Here is a 17,096-nt window from a genome sequence, read left to right on the forward strand (position 1 = left end):
CATGACATACCAAATTAATGATGACTTGTTCATGACAATAAAATATACGAGAAAGCAAAAAGTAAGAGAGACTCCCAAATGATTAGATCTTTTTCAAGTCAGACGTATGGACTTAAAAACAACAAAAAACAAACAAAAACGAAACAAAGGTGAGAGACTCTTCAAGGCGTGAAGATGAAGAGGTATTGAAAACTGCTTGTCATCAGAACTTATTCACGATTCCTGCATTAAAACAGTTCAACATTGGAGATTATACCACATTAAGTATATTTAAAATGTGCATAAAAACTCTTAAATGATATCATAAACATTTCTTACTATTTATTTATTATAAAAGAAACGTATTAAGTTACAACTGTAGATGTCCGGAGTATCAATGAACCTTGCCCTCTAAAAGGCCTTTATATACATATGTGAGAGACCAAAGTGATGCAAAAGTGCAATGGCCTCCCCATAGTCCGATGGCCTGCGCAAAACCCCGATGGCTCGCTGTCTTTACGGACGCCAAAGTTCGATGGTCCGATGGCTCGTTTCCAACGAGATGCGATGCGATAAAGTGCGATGGTATGATAAGCCAAGGTCAAATGGTTCGGTGCGGAGGAACAATCAACGTTTATGTCACAATAATCCGACATCAATCCTTGAATACTTTTGGACTGATAATGTGAACCCATCTGAAAGATTTAGGGTTAGTCCTCGCACACTATTCGACTTATTTGGATAGTCAGGCACTCACCCAAGATATTTAGTATTTAGGTTAAAGTTGATACTCAAGATATTTAGTATTTAGGTTAAAGTTGATACACATTCTATCCCAGTGGTTCTTCAGAAGATTTTTCTAGCGATCAATAATTAAGATTTTATATCGCTAATAATCACCTCCCCTTGTTTAAGGGTAACATGTCTATTTTTTATATGAATGAGTGTCCTTGGGCTGACGATACCCCGGCAAAAATGTGCCTAGGGGTTCTTGAGATATGGCCCGTATTCCGAAAAGTTTTGGTCCATAGCGTTAGCTCTTTCAGTCTTCGTTTGGCTCAGAAGTTCCATTAAACATTATTGTTTATATCTTTAATATTTTTTCAAATTTTCGGTTTAATATCATACACGGAAATATTTGATAACAAACTTATTTTATCTGGAAATTATTGAATACATCAATTTTGGGACGTGTTTAATTTACACATCCTTGCATTTTCCTCAGCTTCATTCATTCAGCATTCAGCTTCATCCCAGCTTTTGCTGAGTTTTCTTCTAGTTTTGCTGTCTTGAACTAAATATGGTTTATTGCTAATGAGAGTAGGACAACGTCGTGCAAAGTCAAGGTTTTCACGCTTAGAAGTCCCAACTAATTCCTGTACTCTTTCCTCTCACGGTCTGTTGCATCATCCACTCTATCACTAGGAGAAACAAATAACTTGACATGCAGGATCCATGTTTGAGAAACAAATATTCTGACATGCAGCATCCATGTTTGACACCAGTCATTACAGAAAAAGGGTCTGTAGTCTCGTTGGAATCAATCACAGAACACTAAAAATCGTCATATAGGACTCGAACCATCTTAATCAGTTTTTGGGGTATTCCATATTTCTTTATGAAAAAATGAAAATCCAAAGGCTGTCTCTGTGAACCGAATCGAAAGCTTTCTCAAAGTCCACAAAATAGATAAACATGGTATCTTTCCACTCTTTTTGTCTTGATGTCTTTTCTTTCATTTATCATGCAACTTCCAAGTGGTTTCGTTAATCCAAGGCTTGTTTTGTCTTTCCTACAGCCAAGTACTTCCTCTGCTAAATTCACAGATGTCATCTCCTATTGTTCCCACATCTTCTCAATATTTTCAGTCCTCCATGCGCTCTCTTAATTTATTTCGCATGCAGTCATTGAACTTTGTTTTTACTTTTCTATTTTTGAGGTGTTCTACATTCAGTCTTGGTTTCACTTGTTCTTATGTGTGCTGAGGCGTAGTCTGATTGGGGTCTTCACCAGGTAGAGGTCGCTGTTGGCATCAGCTCCCCTCTAGACCTTAGTGTCAAGAACAGATGACCTCCACTGACCACTAGTACTAATGAGAAGGTACCTAGTCAATCTGGTTTTTCGCTGTTCCATTAGCAGACATGCATCCGTGTTTTTGTGTGTGTCTATGTATGTCTTTATAGGGGAGTAATGTTCCTGTGATTACAAGTCCGTTGGTCTGACAAAATGCACAGTCTTTCTCCGTTCTCGATTTGTGTTCCCAGTCCTCGTATACCCATAGTTCTTTCGAATCCATTATTGTCACTTCCTAGTTTGGCGTTGAGGTATCCCATGATAATGAATAATGATGATGTCGTTCTTGTTACATCCATCTGTTTGACGGTTTGATTCCAGGAGAAATGAATAGTTTTAAAGACTGCAATAATTTTATAGTTTTAGTCCCACTGTTTAGGCCTCAGGAGGACAGGGCCAGTAATTTCCTAATTTTAACAACCTTTCACTTATTGATATTAGTACTCTATGCAAAAATTGGTTGAAATTGAATCTATGGTTTTTAAAGAAGTTTAAAAGTTTAGATGTTAACACAAGATGGACGAAAACAGACAGCAATGATTAACCCTCCCCCCACAATGAACCTCTGACTCTCACTTGCTTATCATAACCAAACACTTTATCTGTCCAATACATGCACCCTCTGATCTAAAAAATAAAACGTTGCTTTGTAATCCTAAGAAACAGGTCTATCATTTAATAGTTGCATATTTTAGATCAGAGGTTGCGCTCTTTATTAAATATCGAAAAATAGCTTTAAATTCTATGGCCGCTTTTGTAGACTTTTTCAAAATATGAGGGAAATGACGCATTTCATGACGTCATAATACGTTGACTAGTCAGAATACTACTTCATTTTTGATAGATACGCAATCACCAAAGGTCTCAATAATATCTAATGCATTGTTAATTAAAATTAAGCAGTTTCATTTTTTTTTTGGGAGTTTCACAGGGTCAAAAGAGGCCAGAAGTGAACCTTGTTCTTTGCAGTCCTCTGCTGGTTAGAGCATCTAAATACAAGTAAAAATTTCTCACAGGGACATTAAACAAAAAAATTACAGTACACTTAGATTTTTATGCCCCCGTTATTGATATTCAGGGGTATATTGTTTTTGTCCTCTCCATCCCTCTTTCTGTTTGTCCACAAAAACTTAAACATTTCCCGTAACTTTTGATTGGTTGGAGCAATGACCTTCACGTTGCACATAGATAATTCTTGTGACAAGACTTTTCTTTGGATACCAACAAATGTGACCTCTTGACCTTGGAGTTTTACCCATTATGCAAAAATTTACCAAACTTTAACCTTGGCCATAACTTTCGAGCAGTCGGGCCAGGGCTTTCACACTTCACCTTGTAATTACACAGACAGGGCCTTTCCATGAATAAAAAATTAGAAATATTTCCTGTTGACATTGAACACTTTTGAAATACTTTAACCTTTGACATAACTTTTGAACAGTAAGTAGTAGGGCCTTCATATTTCAAAAATTGATTTCTAGTGACAATGCCTTCCTTTGTATGCAAACAATTTTGACCTTAGTCTAAGAGTCTGACTTCTGAAAAATTTCAACCTTGGCCATAACTTTTGAATAGTTGGTGCTTTGGGTTCAATATTTCACATATAAGTTTCTACATGGCCTTCCTCTGTATCCTTTCTATTTGACCCTTTAACCTTGACCTATGAGCTTAATCCACTTTCAAAAACTTTTAACATTTGACATAACTTTTGAATGGTTAGTACTTGGATTTTCATATTTCACTGGTACATTAATTATTCATTCATTTACAGTCTTTTGGGGGTAACAAAATGCTTTATCTCTTGGAGTTTGACTTGCATTTAAGAAATTAACTCCAACCTTTGCCAAAAGCTGCCATACAAATGGCACCAGTGTTTCACAAACACATCTTGTTTGTTAAGTACCCAAAAGCAAAAAAAGTTATATTTCCACCCCTATTGATGAAAGGGTGCTTCTTCCAAAATTGTGAAAATTATGCTTCCAGGATCAAGGGGGGTTCAGCATAGGGGGGGGGCTTCTATTGAATTCTTGCATAAAAGAGGAAAAACACATTTTTGTATAAAAATATTTTATTCCTGAAACAAAACAATGTATAAAGTTGAAAACATTTGTAAAATAGAAATCAACAAATGAACATAAAAATTTTCCAAGACTGCTTTAATGTCGGTTGTGATGGAATGGTGTAAAGCTTCACTCCTATATATTACTGAATTGTACATCCAATAGCATTTATCTGTTTAGAAAACACAATGTTCTTGCACTTATGGAGAATTTCAATCTTGGTTCGAATTAATGACAAAAACCTGTATCTCCTTTACCCTAATCATAATACTTTAAACCAACTCTTATTTGCGTGCAAGAAATATCAGCGAGTTTCACAACCTACTTTAACTCACAAATATTAAATGCAACAAACCAATTAATAGTTAACCTACAGTTAGGATAGAAATGGAACTTTTAATGAATTGCAGGTTATTCTTCCACCTGGTAAAAACAAATTATGCAATTACAGACAAGACATGTTGCCCTGCTCGTGTGTAGTTTTCATATTTGGACTCATTCCTCCTGAAAGACAATTGGGGATTCTGAAAGACAAATGGGGATAAATGAAATAATGTCCACATCCATTTCTGGATAACCCTCTGCTGATACGACTGCTCTGCAATATAGCAATAAAACATTGTTATTACTCATCATTAAGATAAACTGAAATTATATAAGGCCATTCCAAGTTTTTTTTCTATGTTTAGCGTCCATGCATGATGGATGGATTGGTTTTAGGGTTTTGAAATTAAAAACAAACATAAAATATAATTAACCAATACTAATCTTTGAAACACAATTTACTCTTTTTGGGATCACAATATCCTTTTTTTTAAGGTGGTGTAACAAACATTTTTGTTTCAATAACCCATAGTTGTATCTAGTTACAATGCAAGGAAAATCCTCAAATGATGATAATTCTGGAATTGTGCTAAAAATTTCTCTTTTCCCTTTTGGTTTGTGTGTTTTTTACAGATAGATAGATTTTTGAATTTAGGAAGGACGCTACACAAAGACAAAACTAAGAATGGCTTAAAGTCAACTTTGATATGCTGCAAACTGTCAATTAGTCCAAGAATTTCTTTGATTCTGAAAAAAAGCTATACAATTTGATATGCTACATGGCTAAAAACAGTGCACCGATTAATGTTGAATGACATGTATGAACATCCAGAAGACATCTAAATATAAACTGCTAATGCTTGACAAGAAATGTGCTTTAATCTTTTGAAATACATATTTATAAATACAAAACAATACAAGAAACAGAAATATTTGTTCAATAATTTTCTTGCAAACTGTTATATGTCACCATATTTCATGAAACTCTAAACTGCAACAACAAATTATCTTACAGGTTCATGTATAAAGACAAGCACCTGTGCTGCCATATTACATTTTAGGAGGTATAACATAATCCTAAGTGATAATATGTTCATGAACAATAATTTAAATAAAGTTCTGATGAAAGAAACTTTAAAGTCTACATCTAGCAGAAATAGAACCTTTTTTAAAACCAAAAAAACACCTTAATATTTGAAACCCCTGCTGGAACTGAAACTCAGGCAAACTGCCAGAGTTAGAAAATATAATTAGACATGAAAAACATAAAAACAATTAAATATGTATCTAGGAAGTACTCCTTTTCAAAAACTCAATAGTTTAGTCTTCTTTAAACTTGGTGTCATATTTGAAAAAAATCAAAATCACTGTGAAGAATCTCTATTACATTAATCTATTTACAAAAATGTAAACCATCATTTAAATAAATATTCTTATAAAATTACTAGCACTTAGAGAAACCCTTCTTTTTTTAAACTAGAAACAATGAAATGTCTAAAAAGTAAAATATTTCGGTAGATTAACATTTATTCTGTAAAAGACACAACTTATGTCAAAGATGAAATATGAATGTATCGTCATTCACTTTTGCACAAAGCCTCAAATAAAATTACCTTGGTACAGGAATTTTATTTAATATATATGGGCGGAATATGTTATCTAAAAATCTACTTTTAACAAAATCTCAGTACACATATTCCGTCTTGTTTAAACTGATAATTAATGAGAACACATTAAAGGTAAACATTATTGAATAGTGAACATGATGAATTAAACCTTAAAACTGAAATACTATGGATATAATGTGCAAGAAATATGTCTCTAAAAAATTCACATATTTCACATGCTGCCCCATTAAAAAAAAATTGGCACCTTAAATTCTAGTATGAATATCTTTCATACAATTTGAAATACAATTAAGTAATAATAGTGAGAAATGTACACCATGATGATTATAACTTGATAATTGATGTCTTTATTTACTGTACTGAATTACTTCTTATCTAATGTTAAAACTTTTCATTAACCCTTTACTCTAACATTAAAGCTGACTTGAAACACTTGAAATATTTCTTTTTTTTTAAATTAAGAAAAATAAACAGGCTAGGGCATAATTTTTTAAAAAATTCAAAATCAAAATTTGGAATCAGAAAAAAAAATCTTTAATCAGACAAAGTTTACTTTTTTGAATACTAACATATTGATAAAATAACTTGCTACTGTGTGTCAAGCCAGCTAGAAAAACATATATACAAATTACACAGAAATATACAGATAACATGCAGAAACATTTACAATGTGCGTATCTCGTTTCCATAAGTGTACCTTTGATATTAAACAGTTTTGTCCCTTTTCATGCTGTTCAACTTTCAAGCATAAATTTAAGTCATCAAATATTAACACCTTCAAGCCAACATGAACATTAACAACCAACTTCAGTAGCACTGTTACATTTATTTACACTTTGAGAACAGAAATTCTAATGGAGACAATCTTTAAGTATCATTATTCATATATATATATATATACATGTACACATTAAGCAAACTAACAATTTTAATATAATCAAGCTACATGTATATTCACTCATTCTCCACAAATTCATAGTTTACATACACTCGGTGTATTAATGTCAACACCATGTGCTTTTATGATGTCTTTTCCAAAATTCATGATTTACATTGTCAAACAATAACAGTTAAACTTCAATACCAAGGTATGTTACCCATAAATCTCTTTGTCCTTTTTGATTTCCCTTTCTCTTCTCTCAATCTCTGCATTCCTCCTTTTGATGAGTTTGATTCTAGCATCCAAGTCACCACTTCCACCTGAAAAGAGGTAAAAAAGAACCTATTACTCCTATAAAATATCATTTATACATACTGACCAATCAGTTCAAGGCTGTTAATTTGACCAATGATTTGTAAACACTCTAGTTCACAAATCAACAAGAGGCCCAGGGGCCACAGCGCTCACCTGAGCACATCAGCTTGGAAAAAGCACATATCAGATCAGAACTGAAAGTTTACTGAGGTGGGGTGGGGGTGGGCTTGAATTTTAACCCCCCATGGGATCATAATTTGAACGAACTAGAATCTACACTACCTGAGGATGATTCCATAAAAATATTACTAATCATGGCTTTGAAATACTTGAAAAGAAGATTTTAAAAGGTTGCCCTATATATTCCTATGTAAAACTTTGATTTTGGTCCCACCCTACCCCTGGGGGTCATGATATGAACAAAATTGAATCTACACTACCTGAGGATGATTCCACATGAGTTTCATCTTTCCTGGCCCAGTGGTTCTAGAGAAGATTTTTAAAGATTTTTCCTATATATTCCTATGTAAAACTTTGATCGGCCATTTTGGCCCCACCCTACCCCCGGGGGTCATGATTTGAACAAACTTGAATCTACACTACCTGAGGATGATTCCATATGAGTTTCATCTTTCCTGGCCAAGTGGTTCTTGAGAATTTTAAAAAAATGCCAATTTTTCTCTAATTCATAATTATCTCCCCTTGGAAAAGGACATGGCCCTTCATTTGAACAAACTTGAGTCCCCTTCACCCAAGGATACTTTGTGGCAAGTTTGGTTGAAATTGGCCCAGCGGATCTTGAGAAGAAGAGGAAAATGTGAAAAGTTTACGACAACAACAACGACAAAGACAGACGACGGACCAATTTTGATCAGAAAAGCTCACTTGAGCCTTAGGCTCAGGTGAGCTAATAACTATTTAGTAATCTGCATTAACAATTAATTTTAATGACCAAACTTATTAATAGCATCAGATAGTGTGTTACGTATACGAGTAGGATAGGTTTAAAACAGTACAAATCTAACAGTGGTGGCAAAATTACAATGGTAATGGTCAAATTTAATCTCTGATCTGTAAGTATGATCTTGCTTCTTTATGAGACTTTATCGATAGGGGATTAATTTCATGGGTTGTAATTTTCACGTTTTTCTCTCATCTGACAAGATCACGGTTTCTTGAATTCGCGGAATTGGTACATAATAAAAGTTACCTCCCTTGTCTATATCCGTTTATCCATACCATAGCTACATGTAAACGATATTAATTATCAGTGTTATGACTTTATTTCACGAACAACGGGGTAGGTTTAAATAAAATGATTAGATTTGATATAAAAAAAAATTGAAGATTAATTAAAACAAGTGCAGTTATCAAAAGTCCTTGACTCTAGACATCAAATGTCTTTCCTATATGCTATTACAATGAGCGCGTGTACACCCTAAGATCTTCGATACAACGCAACGAAAAAGCACTGGACGGTAATAAATGTGTTAATGTTGGAAAAGGTCGACGAAATATCCTTCCATATCCTCAGTAAGTTTTATAGTTATTTAACAGATTTTATAAAACCAAAATGTCGATAAAAACTCAAATGCATTCATGATAATGCAGTAACAAATACACGTGGTAACATTAGTTACGCACGGATAATCAAAACCCATGACCCACGTGTTTTGATTGATGAAACATGTAGCGTTGGCTATTAAAACAGCTTGTTTAACAAATACGGGTTATTATCTGCTGATTTGAATTTAAGTAAAGCGTGATAATTAAATTAATTGAATGACGAGTACTACTCGTAATTACCGGCCGAAATGACCATGTACTGCGCGTACAAGTGTGTAGCCCTATCGTTGTCTATTCTCAAATTTCCAAATAAAACCTGGAAATTATTGAAAATTTATTCACTGTTTCTTGAATTCACGGATTTATTAACACCGTGAATATAGCGAATATTAACACCGCGAGTTATTTTCCCCCTATACAGTATTCTTTGCTAGAATTGTAATGCTTTGCACGTCTTTCATAGAGTTCAAATTTACAACCAAAAGAGATAAACTAAGACAACATCAGGCAAAGATCAAACAATAATTGGAATGGATATTCTGTATCTTTATTGCAGTTAGATGGCAATAAAATTTACCTGAAGCATCTTCTTTGGTACTGATAAAGGCTGCTCTTTTGTGTGAAGATGTTTTCCTCTGCAGTTCAGGAGAGGCCTCCCGCACTGCTCTCTTGTGTGTAGATGTCTTCCTCTGTACTTCAGGGGATACTTCACGCACTGTTCTCTTGCTCTTTTTTACCTTTTTAACATCAACTGGAAGACCAAGGCGAGCATGGACTGACCGTCTTGAAGAGCCTTCCTCAGAAAGACTAGCTTTGTCTTTCACTGCCAAAATGAAATAATTAAGCATATTTTAACTTGCAGTATACACTTTGTCAGCACAGACAAAACAAGAAATCAATGCTTAAATAAAACTGAAATTTGTCACAATCTTGTTCTTATGATGATGTATAAATTAAGTAAAAATTTATAGATCAAATGAATGCTTATGGTAATTGAGATGTCCATGAGTTTTCAATTAGTCAATCATTTCTCAATTGATTGACTAATTGAAAACTCATGGACATCCCAATATATAAAAGCCTTTTTTAAGACAAAGAAAAATTAATGTTTACCTGTGTCATACTGGAATATCACCACTGGACTTGCTTTGCCTTCAGTCTTGGATGATGGTTTCATGCCTTCCTCATTTTCATCTTCCTCCATGTCATCCTCTTTATTTCCTCTGTTGACAGATCGAATTAAATGCCTAGCGTCAGTCTTAGACAGACTGATTTTAGCAACATCACCAGTCTCCTCACTGTCACGAGTTACAATTGTTCTTGAAGACATTTGGCCTTTAGAAACATCAGCTTTTCTGCTGGGTAACACAACACTTGTTTTAAGTCTCAATTTAGATGCTGTGTCATCTCCCTCATCATCACTTCCTTCTATAAATTTTTTTCGCCTGTGCTCCTTCACTTTAGAATCTGTGTTCACCATTGCACTTTCTTGGGATCTTTCCCTTCCCCGTGTTTTTTCAACATCATCTCTTTCTTCTCTTGCTTTTTGCCGCTTCATTTTCTCCTTTCTTCTCTCTTCCTCTTTTTTCCTCTCCTCTTCCTCTTTTTTCTTTCTTTCCTCTTCCTCTTTTTTCCTTCTTTCCTCTCTCTGTGCTCTGTATTCTTCCCTTTCTTTCTCCCGAGCTGCCAGCAATCTTTTCCGCCGCTCAAGCTCTATATCATCCCGATTCCGCTCAGAATTAGCCGATTTTTTGCTCCTCCATGTCTCCTCATCTGATTCACTTTCAGAGTCATCTGTCATTGGATGTCCTCCAACACTTTCATCTGAATCCTCATCGTCACTTGTCTTATTAGACTTCACCGATTCCCTACTTTTGCGTTTATCCACTGTAATTTTGGCACTTCTACTAAGCTCACTTCTGGTCTTTTTGGCACTTTTCTCATGTTTATGGTCCCTGGAGCTTTTTTCCTCCTTTGAATCAGATGATTTTGTCTTTCTAGATCCATTTTCTTCCCCCTTTTCTCTCTTATTTTTGTCTTTTTTCTTAGGTAAGATACCTTTCAAAGATATCGTTTTCTTTTCAGCACCAACCTCTGATGACCTTCCGAATTTTCTTTTCCTGGCCTCAAACAATTCCATGTCCTTTGGGTCTGAAATTTCAGTAGCACTTTTACTTACATATGCCCTTTCACTTGTGCTCCTCCCAACAACTTCCCTGTCACTCACATTTCTCTCACTGACACTTTTGGTAACACTAACTCTTTCACTTACTCGCTTGCCCTGACCAGTAATACTTCTTTCACTAATACTTTTAGAAACACTGATTCTTTCATGAACTGATTTTCTCTGGTCTTTTTCTTTTGCATACTTCCTATCTTCTCCTCTTCTATCATCTCTTTTTGATACATCATACAAATCTTTCACATCCATTTTTCCTCTTTGAGGCTGCCCGGCAATCTCTAACATTTTATCAACAATGCTCGTCTTTGATTTTTCTCTCTGATCACTCTCTTTCCACCTTGGCTCCTGTTTCCACGGAGATGTAGAGTAAGTGTTGGGAGAACGACGTCTGTCCTTTTGGGGAGTTAAGGACCTATTCCTGCTTGAACGTGGAGACCAGTTGTTTCTCCTTGCAGGTGATAGTGACCTGTCTCTTCTTCTTTGAGGTGATAAGGATCGTCTGTACCTGGGAGAAGGAGATCTGCGATAAGAACTTCTCTCACTCACTGGTAATGGTGACCTTGACCTTCTCCTTGGAGATGGGAACCTTCTTAAAGGTGACCTTGACTTAAAAGGTGAATACTGAGATTGTCTTGGTGAAAATGACCTACTTCTAGACCGTCTAAAAGGTTTTCCTTGCCTACTAGGTGAAAATGACCTTGATCGACTTCTGGTCCTTTTTAATGGCCGTCTTTCTCTTCTAGCAGGAGACAAAGATGGACTTCTTGTTCTACTTCTAGATCTCCCTCTCTTTCGTGCCATAGGAGATCTATTCCTCTGTCTAGACAAAGTTGGAGACCTGCTCCCTCGTCTAGGTGTGAGAGATCTGTTCTGTCTACGGTGCCTTGGAGAGTACCTTCTAGGAGAAAAGGATCTGTCCCTGCTTCTTCTGGGTGATGGACTTCTGCTTCGTCTATAAACACCCTTAGGTGTCCTTGACCTTGATCTGCTTGAGTATCTTTGAAATGGAGATAATGGTCTTCTGTAAGGTGAACGTGATCGACTTCTTGAAAATGACTTTTGTCTCTTATATGGAGACGGGGACCTATCATTTGTTCTTCTTCTAGGAGAGTATGACCTACTCCTACTTCTGCCTCTAGGAATTTTTCTTGGGGAAGGTCCTCTAGAGTGACTTCTTGATTTTGATCTTGATCTTGCTGTGTATGGTTTTGGTGACCCTGATCTCTTTCTCAGTGGTGAAGAAGACGGAGAAGTAGATTTAAGAGATAAATTTCTTGAAGTTCCCTGCCTCTCCAGGCTTCTGTCTGCACTTTTGATATCTCCTGACACTGGTGATGATGAAGTCACATTCTTTTGTCTTTGAGAGGGTGATAATGAGGCACTTTTATGAGATCCTCTCGAGTCTTTTCGAGATCTTATCTGGGCAGATCTTGATTCTGAATGTGAACTGTCTTTAGAATGTCTTCCAATTGGTGAACTTGGTCTGGCAGCAGATTGTGAACTACTTTTAGAACACCTACTAGCACGAGAACTTGGTCTTGATTTTGAAGGAGAACTCTCTCGTGAACTAGCCGGGGAGTTTGATCTTGAAGAATTGCTGCTAGTGGACCTCTCAGTTGAGCTTGAGGAATTATCCTCTGTTTGATTCTTGGCAGATTTAGGTGACTCTGAACGCCTTTTCTCTGAAGAGTCAGACCCACGCCTTCTTCTTGTGTGGTCTGGAGAAGGTGACCTTGAATCATTATGTCCGTTTTCAGGGCTATTTTCTGCCTCCTCTACATTCGAGAGACTTTTCTGATTTTCTTTGTCACTGTGATTGTCCTTTTCTTCCTCGTCAGATGAATCCTGGACCTCTGATCCTTCATCTGAGTCGGTGTCTGTGTCATCATATCTTGAAAACTTATCTATATGAGAAAAAAAAGGATTTATTTTATTTTAACCAATAGATGGATAAATACATGCTGGACACAGTATTTCTAGAATACACCCTCTACAACTTTGTTGCCAGGAGTATGTAGAAGAAAAATATAAATGAAACTCAAATATTAAAACAAAGAATTGTAGAAGAAATGTAAAAGTAGAAATATAAATGAAAATCAAATCTTAATAAGATATAAAAATATTCCTGTAACCTTTTGGTCGGCTTGACAGAGAGGATTGACTGTTTTCATCAGAAAGTCCTAAGGATGCCCATTTATCCTGTGGCAGTAACAGCTTTGGCTTGGTTGGTTGACCTGAATCCAGAGGCCCTGTATTTTCAGGTAAGCCTGCCCTGAACTCCTCCTTTTTTGGCTCTTCCTGAGTCAAGACAATCAAACAAGACCTGGGCCCTGACTGAGCATTGCTCCAGCTTCCTCCTCTACCCTTACCACCCCTAAATGGACGTCTATTGCTCCCCCTCCCTCTCACATTGCCCTGGTAGAACTGGTTAGGCTGGGGCAGGGCGGATGGAGGATGATTAAGGGGCTGGTATGTTGAGTAACTTGTACTTTGTTGTGAAGTAACCTGAACATTTGAACAAAAATATATCTTTATACATTTGGCAACTTTGTGAAATAAGCATTTAAACAAAAAATTGTGACATTTGTCTAATATGACACTTACGATTAAAATTAAGAAATATTAAGTTATTTCTTGCTTCCTAGTACAGTGGACCCTCATTTATCCGGACACTTTGGTTCCAAGTTGCGACTAAATTTGTCGGATATGTGACCAAAAAATTGGATATCTGAATCACCAGTTAAACAAGACAAAATAACATTTAAAAATTTCGTTCCGATGAAAAATCATCCGGATACTGAAGCATCCGGATATCTGAGGGTTCACTGTATTTCCCACCATCCTAGGAAATATGAGTATTTACTAGCCTTTTGACAACCCTCTACATACCTGACTAGATGATGGTAGTGACGGGGACTCCTGCTTTATTTGGCTTTCTGAGGAAACATCCTTATTCCTTTTCAAAGAAGCTAAAGCTGCAAGTCTCAGAGCTTCCAAATCATCCTACAAGAAAAAGTACACAATCAGCACATGCAAAAACATTTCTTAGCTCAACTTGAGCCAAAATAAAATTATAGTTTGTTTGGAATTGCCTCCCGCCTCATTGAAATGCCCCCTCCTGAAAAAATTTTATTGACCAAAAGTAGGAAGATATTTTTTTATTAAGGTCTTCCGTTTCCAACGGAAGACCTTCTACTGATTCTGTTGGTAAAGATTATTATTCTTTTTTTTCTTCTACTTCCTAGACGCCAACTTTGAAGCCTCATATCTCACTCATTTCTCAATTGATTTCGCTCAAATTTTCAGAGGTACTAGAAGTTACTAAACTCTAGCAGAATGCTGTCGAAAATTTCAAAAAGTCACTTCCGGTTTTGAGTTATTTCCCTTTAAACGAAAATTTTTAGGCTTTCGTTTCCAGACAAAGGCTCAGAGACGACTAAAGCTGGAACAGAAGTTCTACTGATTTTAGATAATAGAAGGATTGAAGTTGTGCACATCGGTTTTTGTTTTTCGATTTCTCTATTCAAAATGGCGCTATATAGGGGTCAAAAATTAGAAAGCTTAAAAGAGCCAAAAATTACTCATATTTTGCTTTTTATCTTCTAAACTTAAAATATTTTGTTAAAATATATAGAACATAATTTGTGCAGAATTAGAAGATCTTTCAAATGATATCTCAGAAAAAGGGTTGACCCCTAAATTAAGGGATCTAGAGGGGCCAAAAGTTTTTTCCAGATATCTCAAAAAGTATTGAGAATTTGTTATACATCAAAGAAGCAAAGTTGTTGAAAATCTCTGGTAAAATCTACTGATGTCATCAAAATACGTCCTGTGACGTCACTTCGGCCAAACTGGAAGTAGTCCGAAACTGCATATTTCTGCCATTTTTGACATGTTTTGGGGAAATATTTGTCACTGGAAGCATGAAACTTAATTTTCCGTCCGTCAACGTCACTTCCAGTCAAACAGGAAGTAGCAAAAAATGGCTTACTTTTGCAATTTTCAACATAAATTTGGAAGATTTAAATCATTAGAGACGTCATTTCTCTTTTTTTTAAAAATAAAAGTTACTTCCGGTCAAACAGGACGGAAGACGTACTTGTTGCTTTGCAATGAGCTTTGCTCTAGTTTAATCAATTTTTTTGGCCCATTACATGTATTACATGCATCATACAATACACCAGTGATTGGGAAGGGCTTGCGCCACGCGCCATAGTCGCATTGAAGTGAAAAATGGCGCATTAAATCAATCGTCATGGCGCCAAAGTGCGCATTCAATTTTTAGCGATGCTATTTGGAAATATTTTGTGTACTACTTTTTTTCTTGTTTTACTTTCATTTTAAATGCAGTCAATTTAAAACAACAAATCTCATTGGTTGAAACCTGTCAAAAAATACTTCCGGTTAAACGAAGCACTTACATGAGGTACAATACTTCATTCATTTGTATGGTAGGGCTGTTCCCTTTCCAAAACTGTCGTAATTTTAACACAAAATACGGGTCAGTTATATTCTAAGAAAGTTTCTTTAAATTTACTGCATTTCATGCGTTAAAAATCGGATTCGGTTAATTAAAAACGTGTTTTCTCTCATATTTCATATTTGTTAGTCACTTTGTTATTTCTTAAAATGGCCCTTCAGATTATATTGATGGCCCATTCATTTTCGAAATGGCCCATCAAAAATGTTGACAGTTGCGCCATAGTCCCATTGACCATTTTGGCCTTCCCAATCACTGATACACTGAAATATAGTGTCAGATCTATGTAAAATTAGGTTATTTTTGTTGATTGTAGATACTTTTTTTTTTTAAAAATCAGAAAATGTATTTAACTGTTTACTGAGATTTTTATCAAAAATTTAAAATTTATCTTCAATTTAAAAAAAAAACAAACTTCCCTCCCTCCCTCCTGTGTCTGAAACCCTTCAGGCGGCAATTCCAAATAAACAATTTTCTAAAGATGGCCTTGTGTCAGATGTCTCTGATCCTGATACATATATGATACAATTATCCTAATATAATGAGCCTACATAATCGATATGATCTATTTATTGCTGCTATGAGAAAATTCGGACTACTGCACATTCATTCGATAAAATTTTTTCAGCAGTAATTTGGACCCATAATGCATCACTTCGTACACAAAAGCTACAGCAATGTTCTCGCATGAACAAAAACAAAAGTTAAACGAATAATCATGATAATAAACTTGCCTTGATTTCATGAATTTAATATTGCAAAAAAAGTCATGAAAACGGTTCTTCATTAAAACCAGCCCTGTTCAGGCTTCGGTTTGTTAAAGCAACATGCATACGATGTCATGTGTTGTCAGAGTCTTATACGCACCAAATGTTGTGCGGTTTGACGAGCATGATCTAAATGAAAACTGGATAAGTATCTGCGCTCTCCCTAACGGTCGCACTGTCAACATATAATTATCTTGGAATGAATATCCTTATTTTTTTTCTCAGTAGGTTAATATGTATAGAAATCAAGCTATGAAATTATTTAAATTGCTTTCAATATATTGTACTGGATCTGATACTTTTGTAATTTAATTTTTCTAACTTATCTAGAGCATTGCCAATTGATTATACTATAATAAATTCAATCAAATTAAAACGCTTGAACATATTTTAACTCTGCAACTAAACTCCCCAGTGACTACGTTTAAAGCCCGAGAAGAGCTTATGCTAGAGCTAGAATGTTTGAACATACGCATGATAAACAGCAGGTTTATATGTGAAATGGATAAGCAGTTTCAACATCTTTAAAAACTTTATTTCCTCCCTGTATGCAAAATATAAACACTTCATTGTCGACCAAAAAGATTCAACAATGAGTAATGCTTCATACTATGCTTATCGCACTATATAATGTATAAAATATCAAATCAAATGTTTCACCTCATCGTCGGACGCCATCTTGGATAAAAATGAACTCTCGCATGCACGAGATATTAATAAAAATGTTAGAGTTGTGTATTTTTTTTTATATTTTTATTCTTTTATGAGTAAAAATTAGAAAAATAAAGTCTTTGTATATGCTTTTTCTCATTATAATTTTTTTTTATCTATCGTTCTCTAAC

General features: G+C 35.4%; 1 protein-coding gene across 1 annotated transcript; it reads right to left on the reverse strand.

Moving 5' to 3' along the window:
• Window positions 1-4,102: 4,102 nt before the first annotated feature.
• LOC134266350 (serine/arginine repetitive matrix protein 2-like) lies at window positions 4,103-16,932 on the reverse strand. Its single transcript, XM_062748596.1, has 6 exons — window positions 16,915-16,932; window positions 13,897-14,010; window positions 13,140-13,512; window positions 9,939-12,911; window positions 9,403-9,648; window positions 4,103-7,264 (listed from the first exon to the last, which is right to left on the reverse strand). Exons 1-6 carry the CDS (start codon window positions 16,930-16,932, stop codon window positions 7,158-7,160), a joined length of 3,831 nt encoding a protein of 1,276 aa, XP_062604580.1. The 3' UTR covers window positions 4,103-7,157.
• Window positions 16,933-17,096: the final 164 nt, after the last annotated feature.

This window comes from Saccostrea cucullata, unplaced genomic scaffold, assembly GCF_032062105.1.
Source record: "Saccostrea cucullata isolate Sc308-1 unplaced genomic scaffold, CSIRO_AGI_Scuc_v1 ctg914, whole genome shotgun sequence".
NCBI classification, from domain to species: domain Eukaryota; kingdom Metazoa; phylum Mollusca; class Bivalvia; order Ostreida; family Ostreidae; genus Saccostrea; species Saccostrea cuccullata.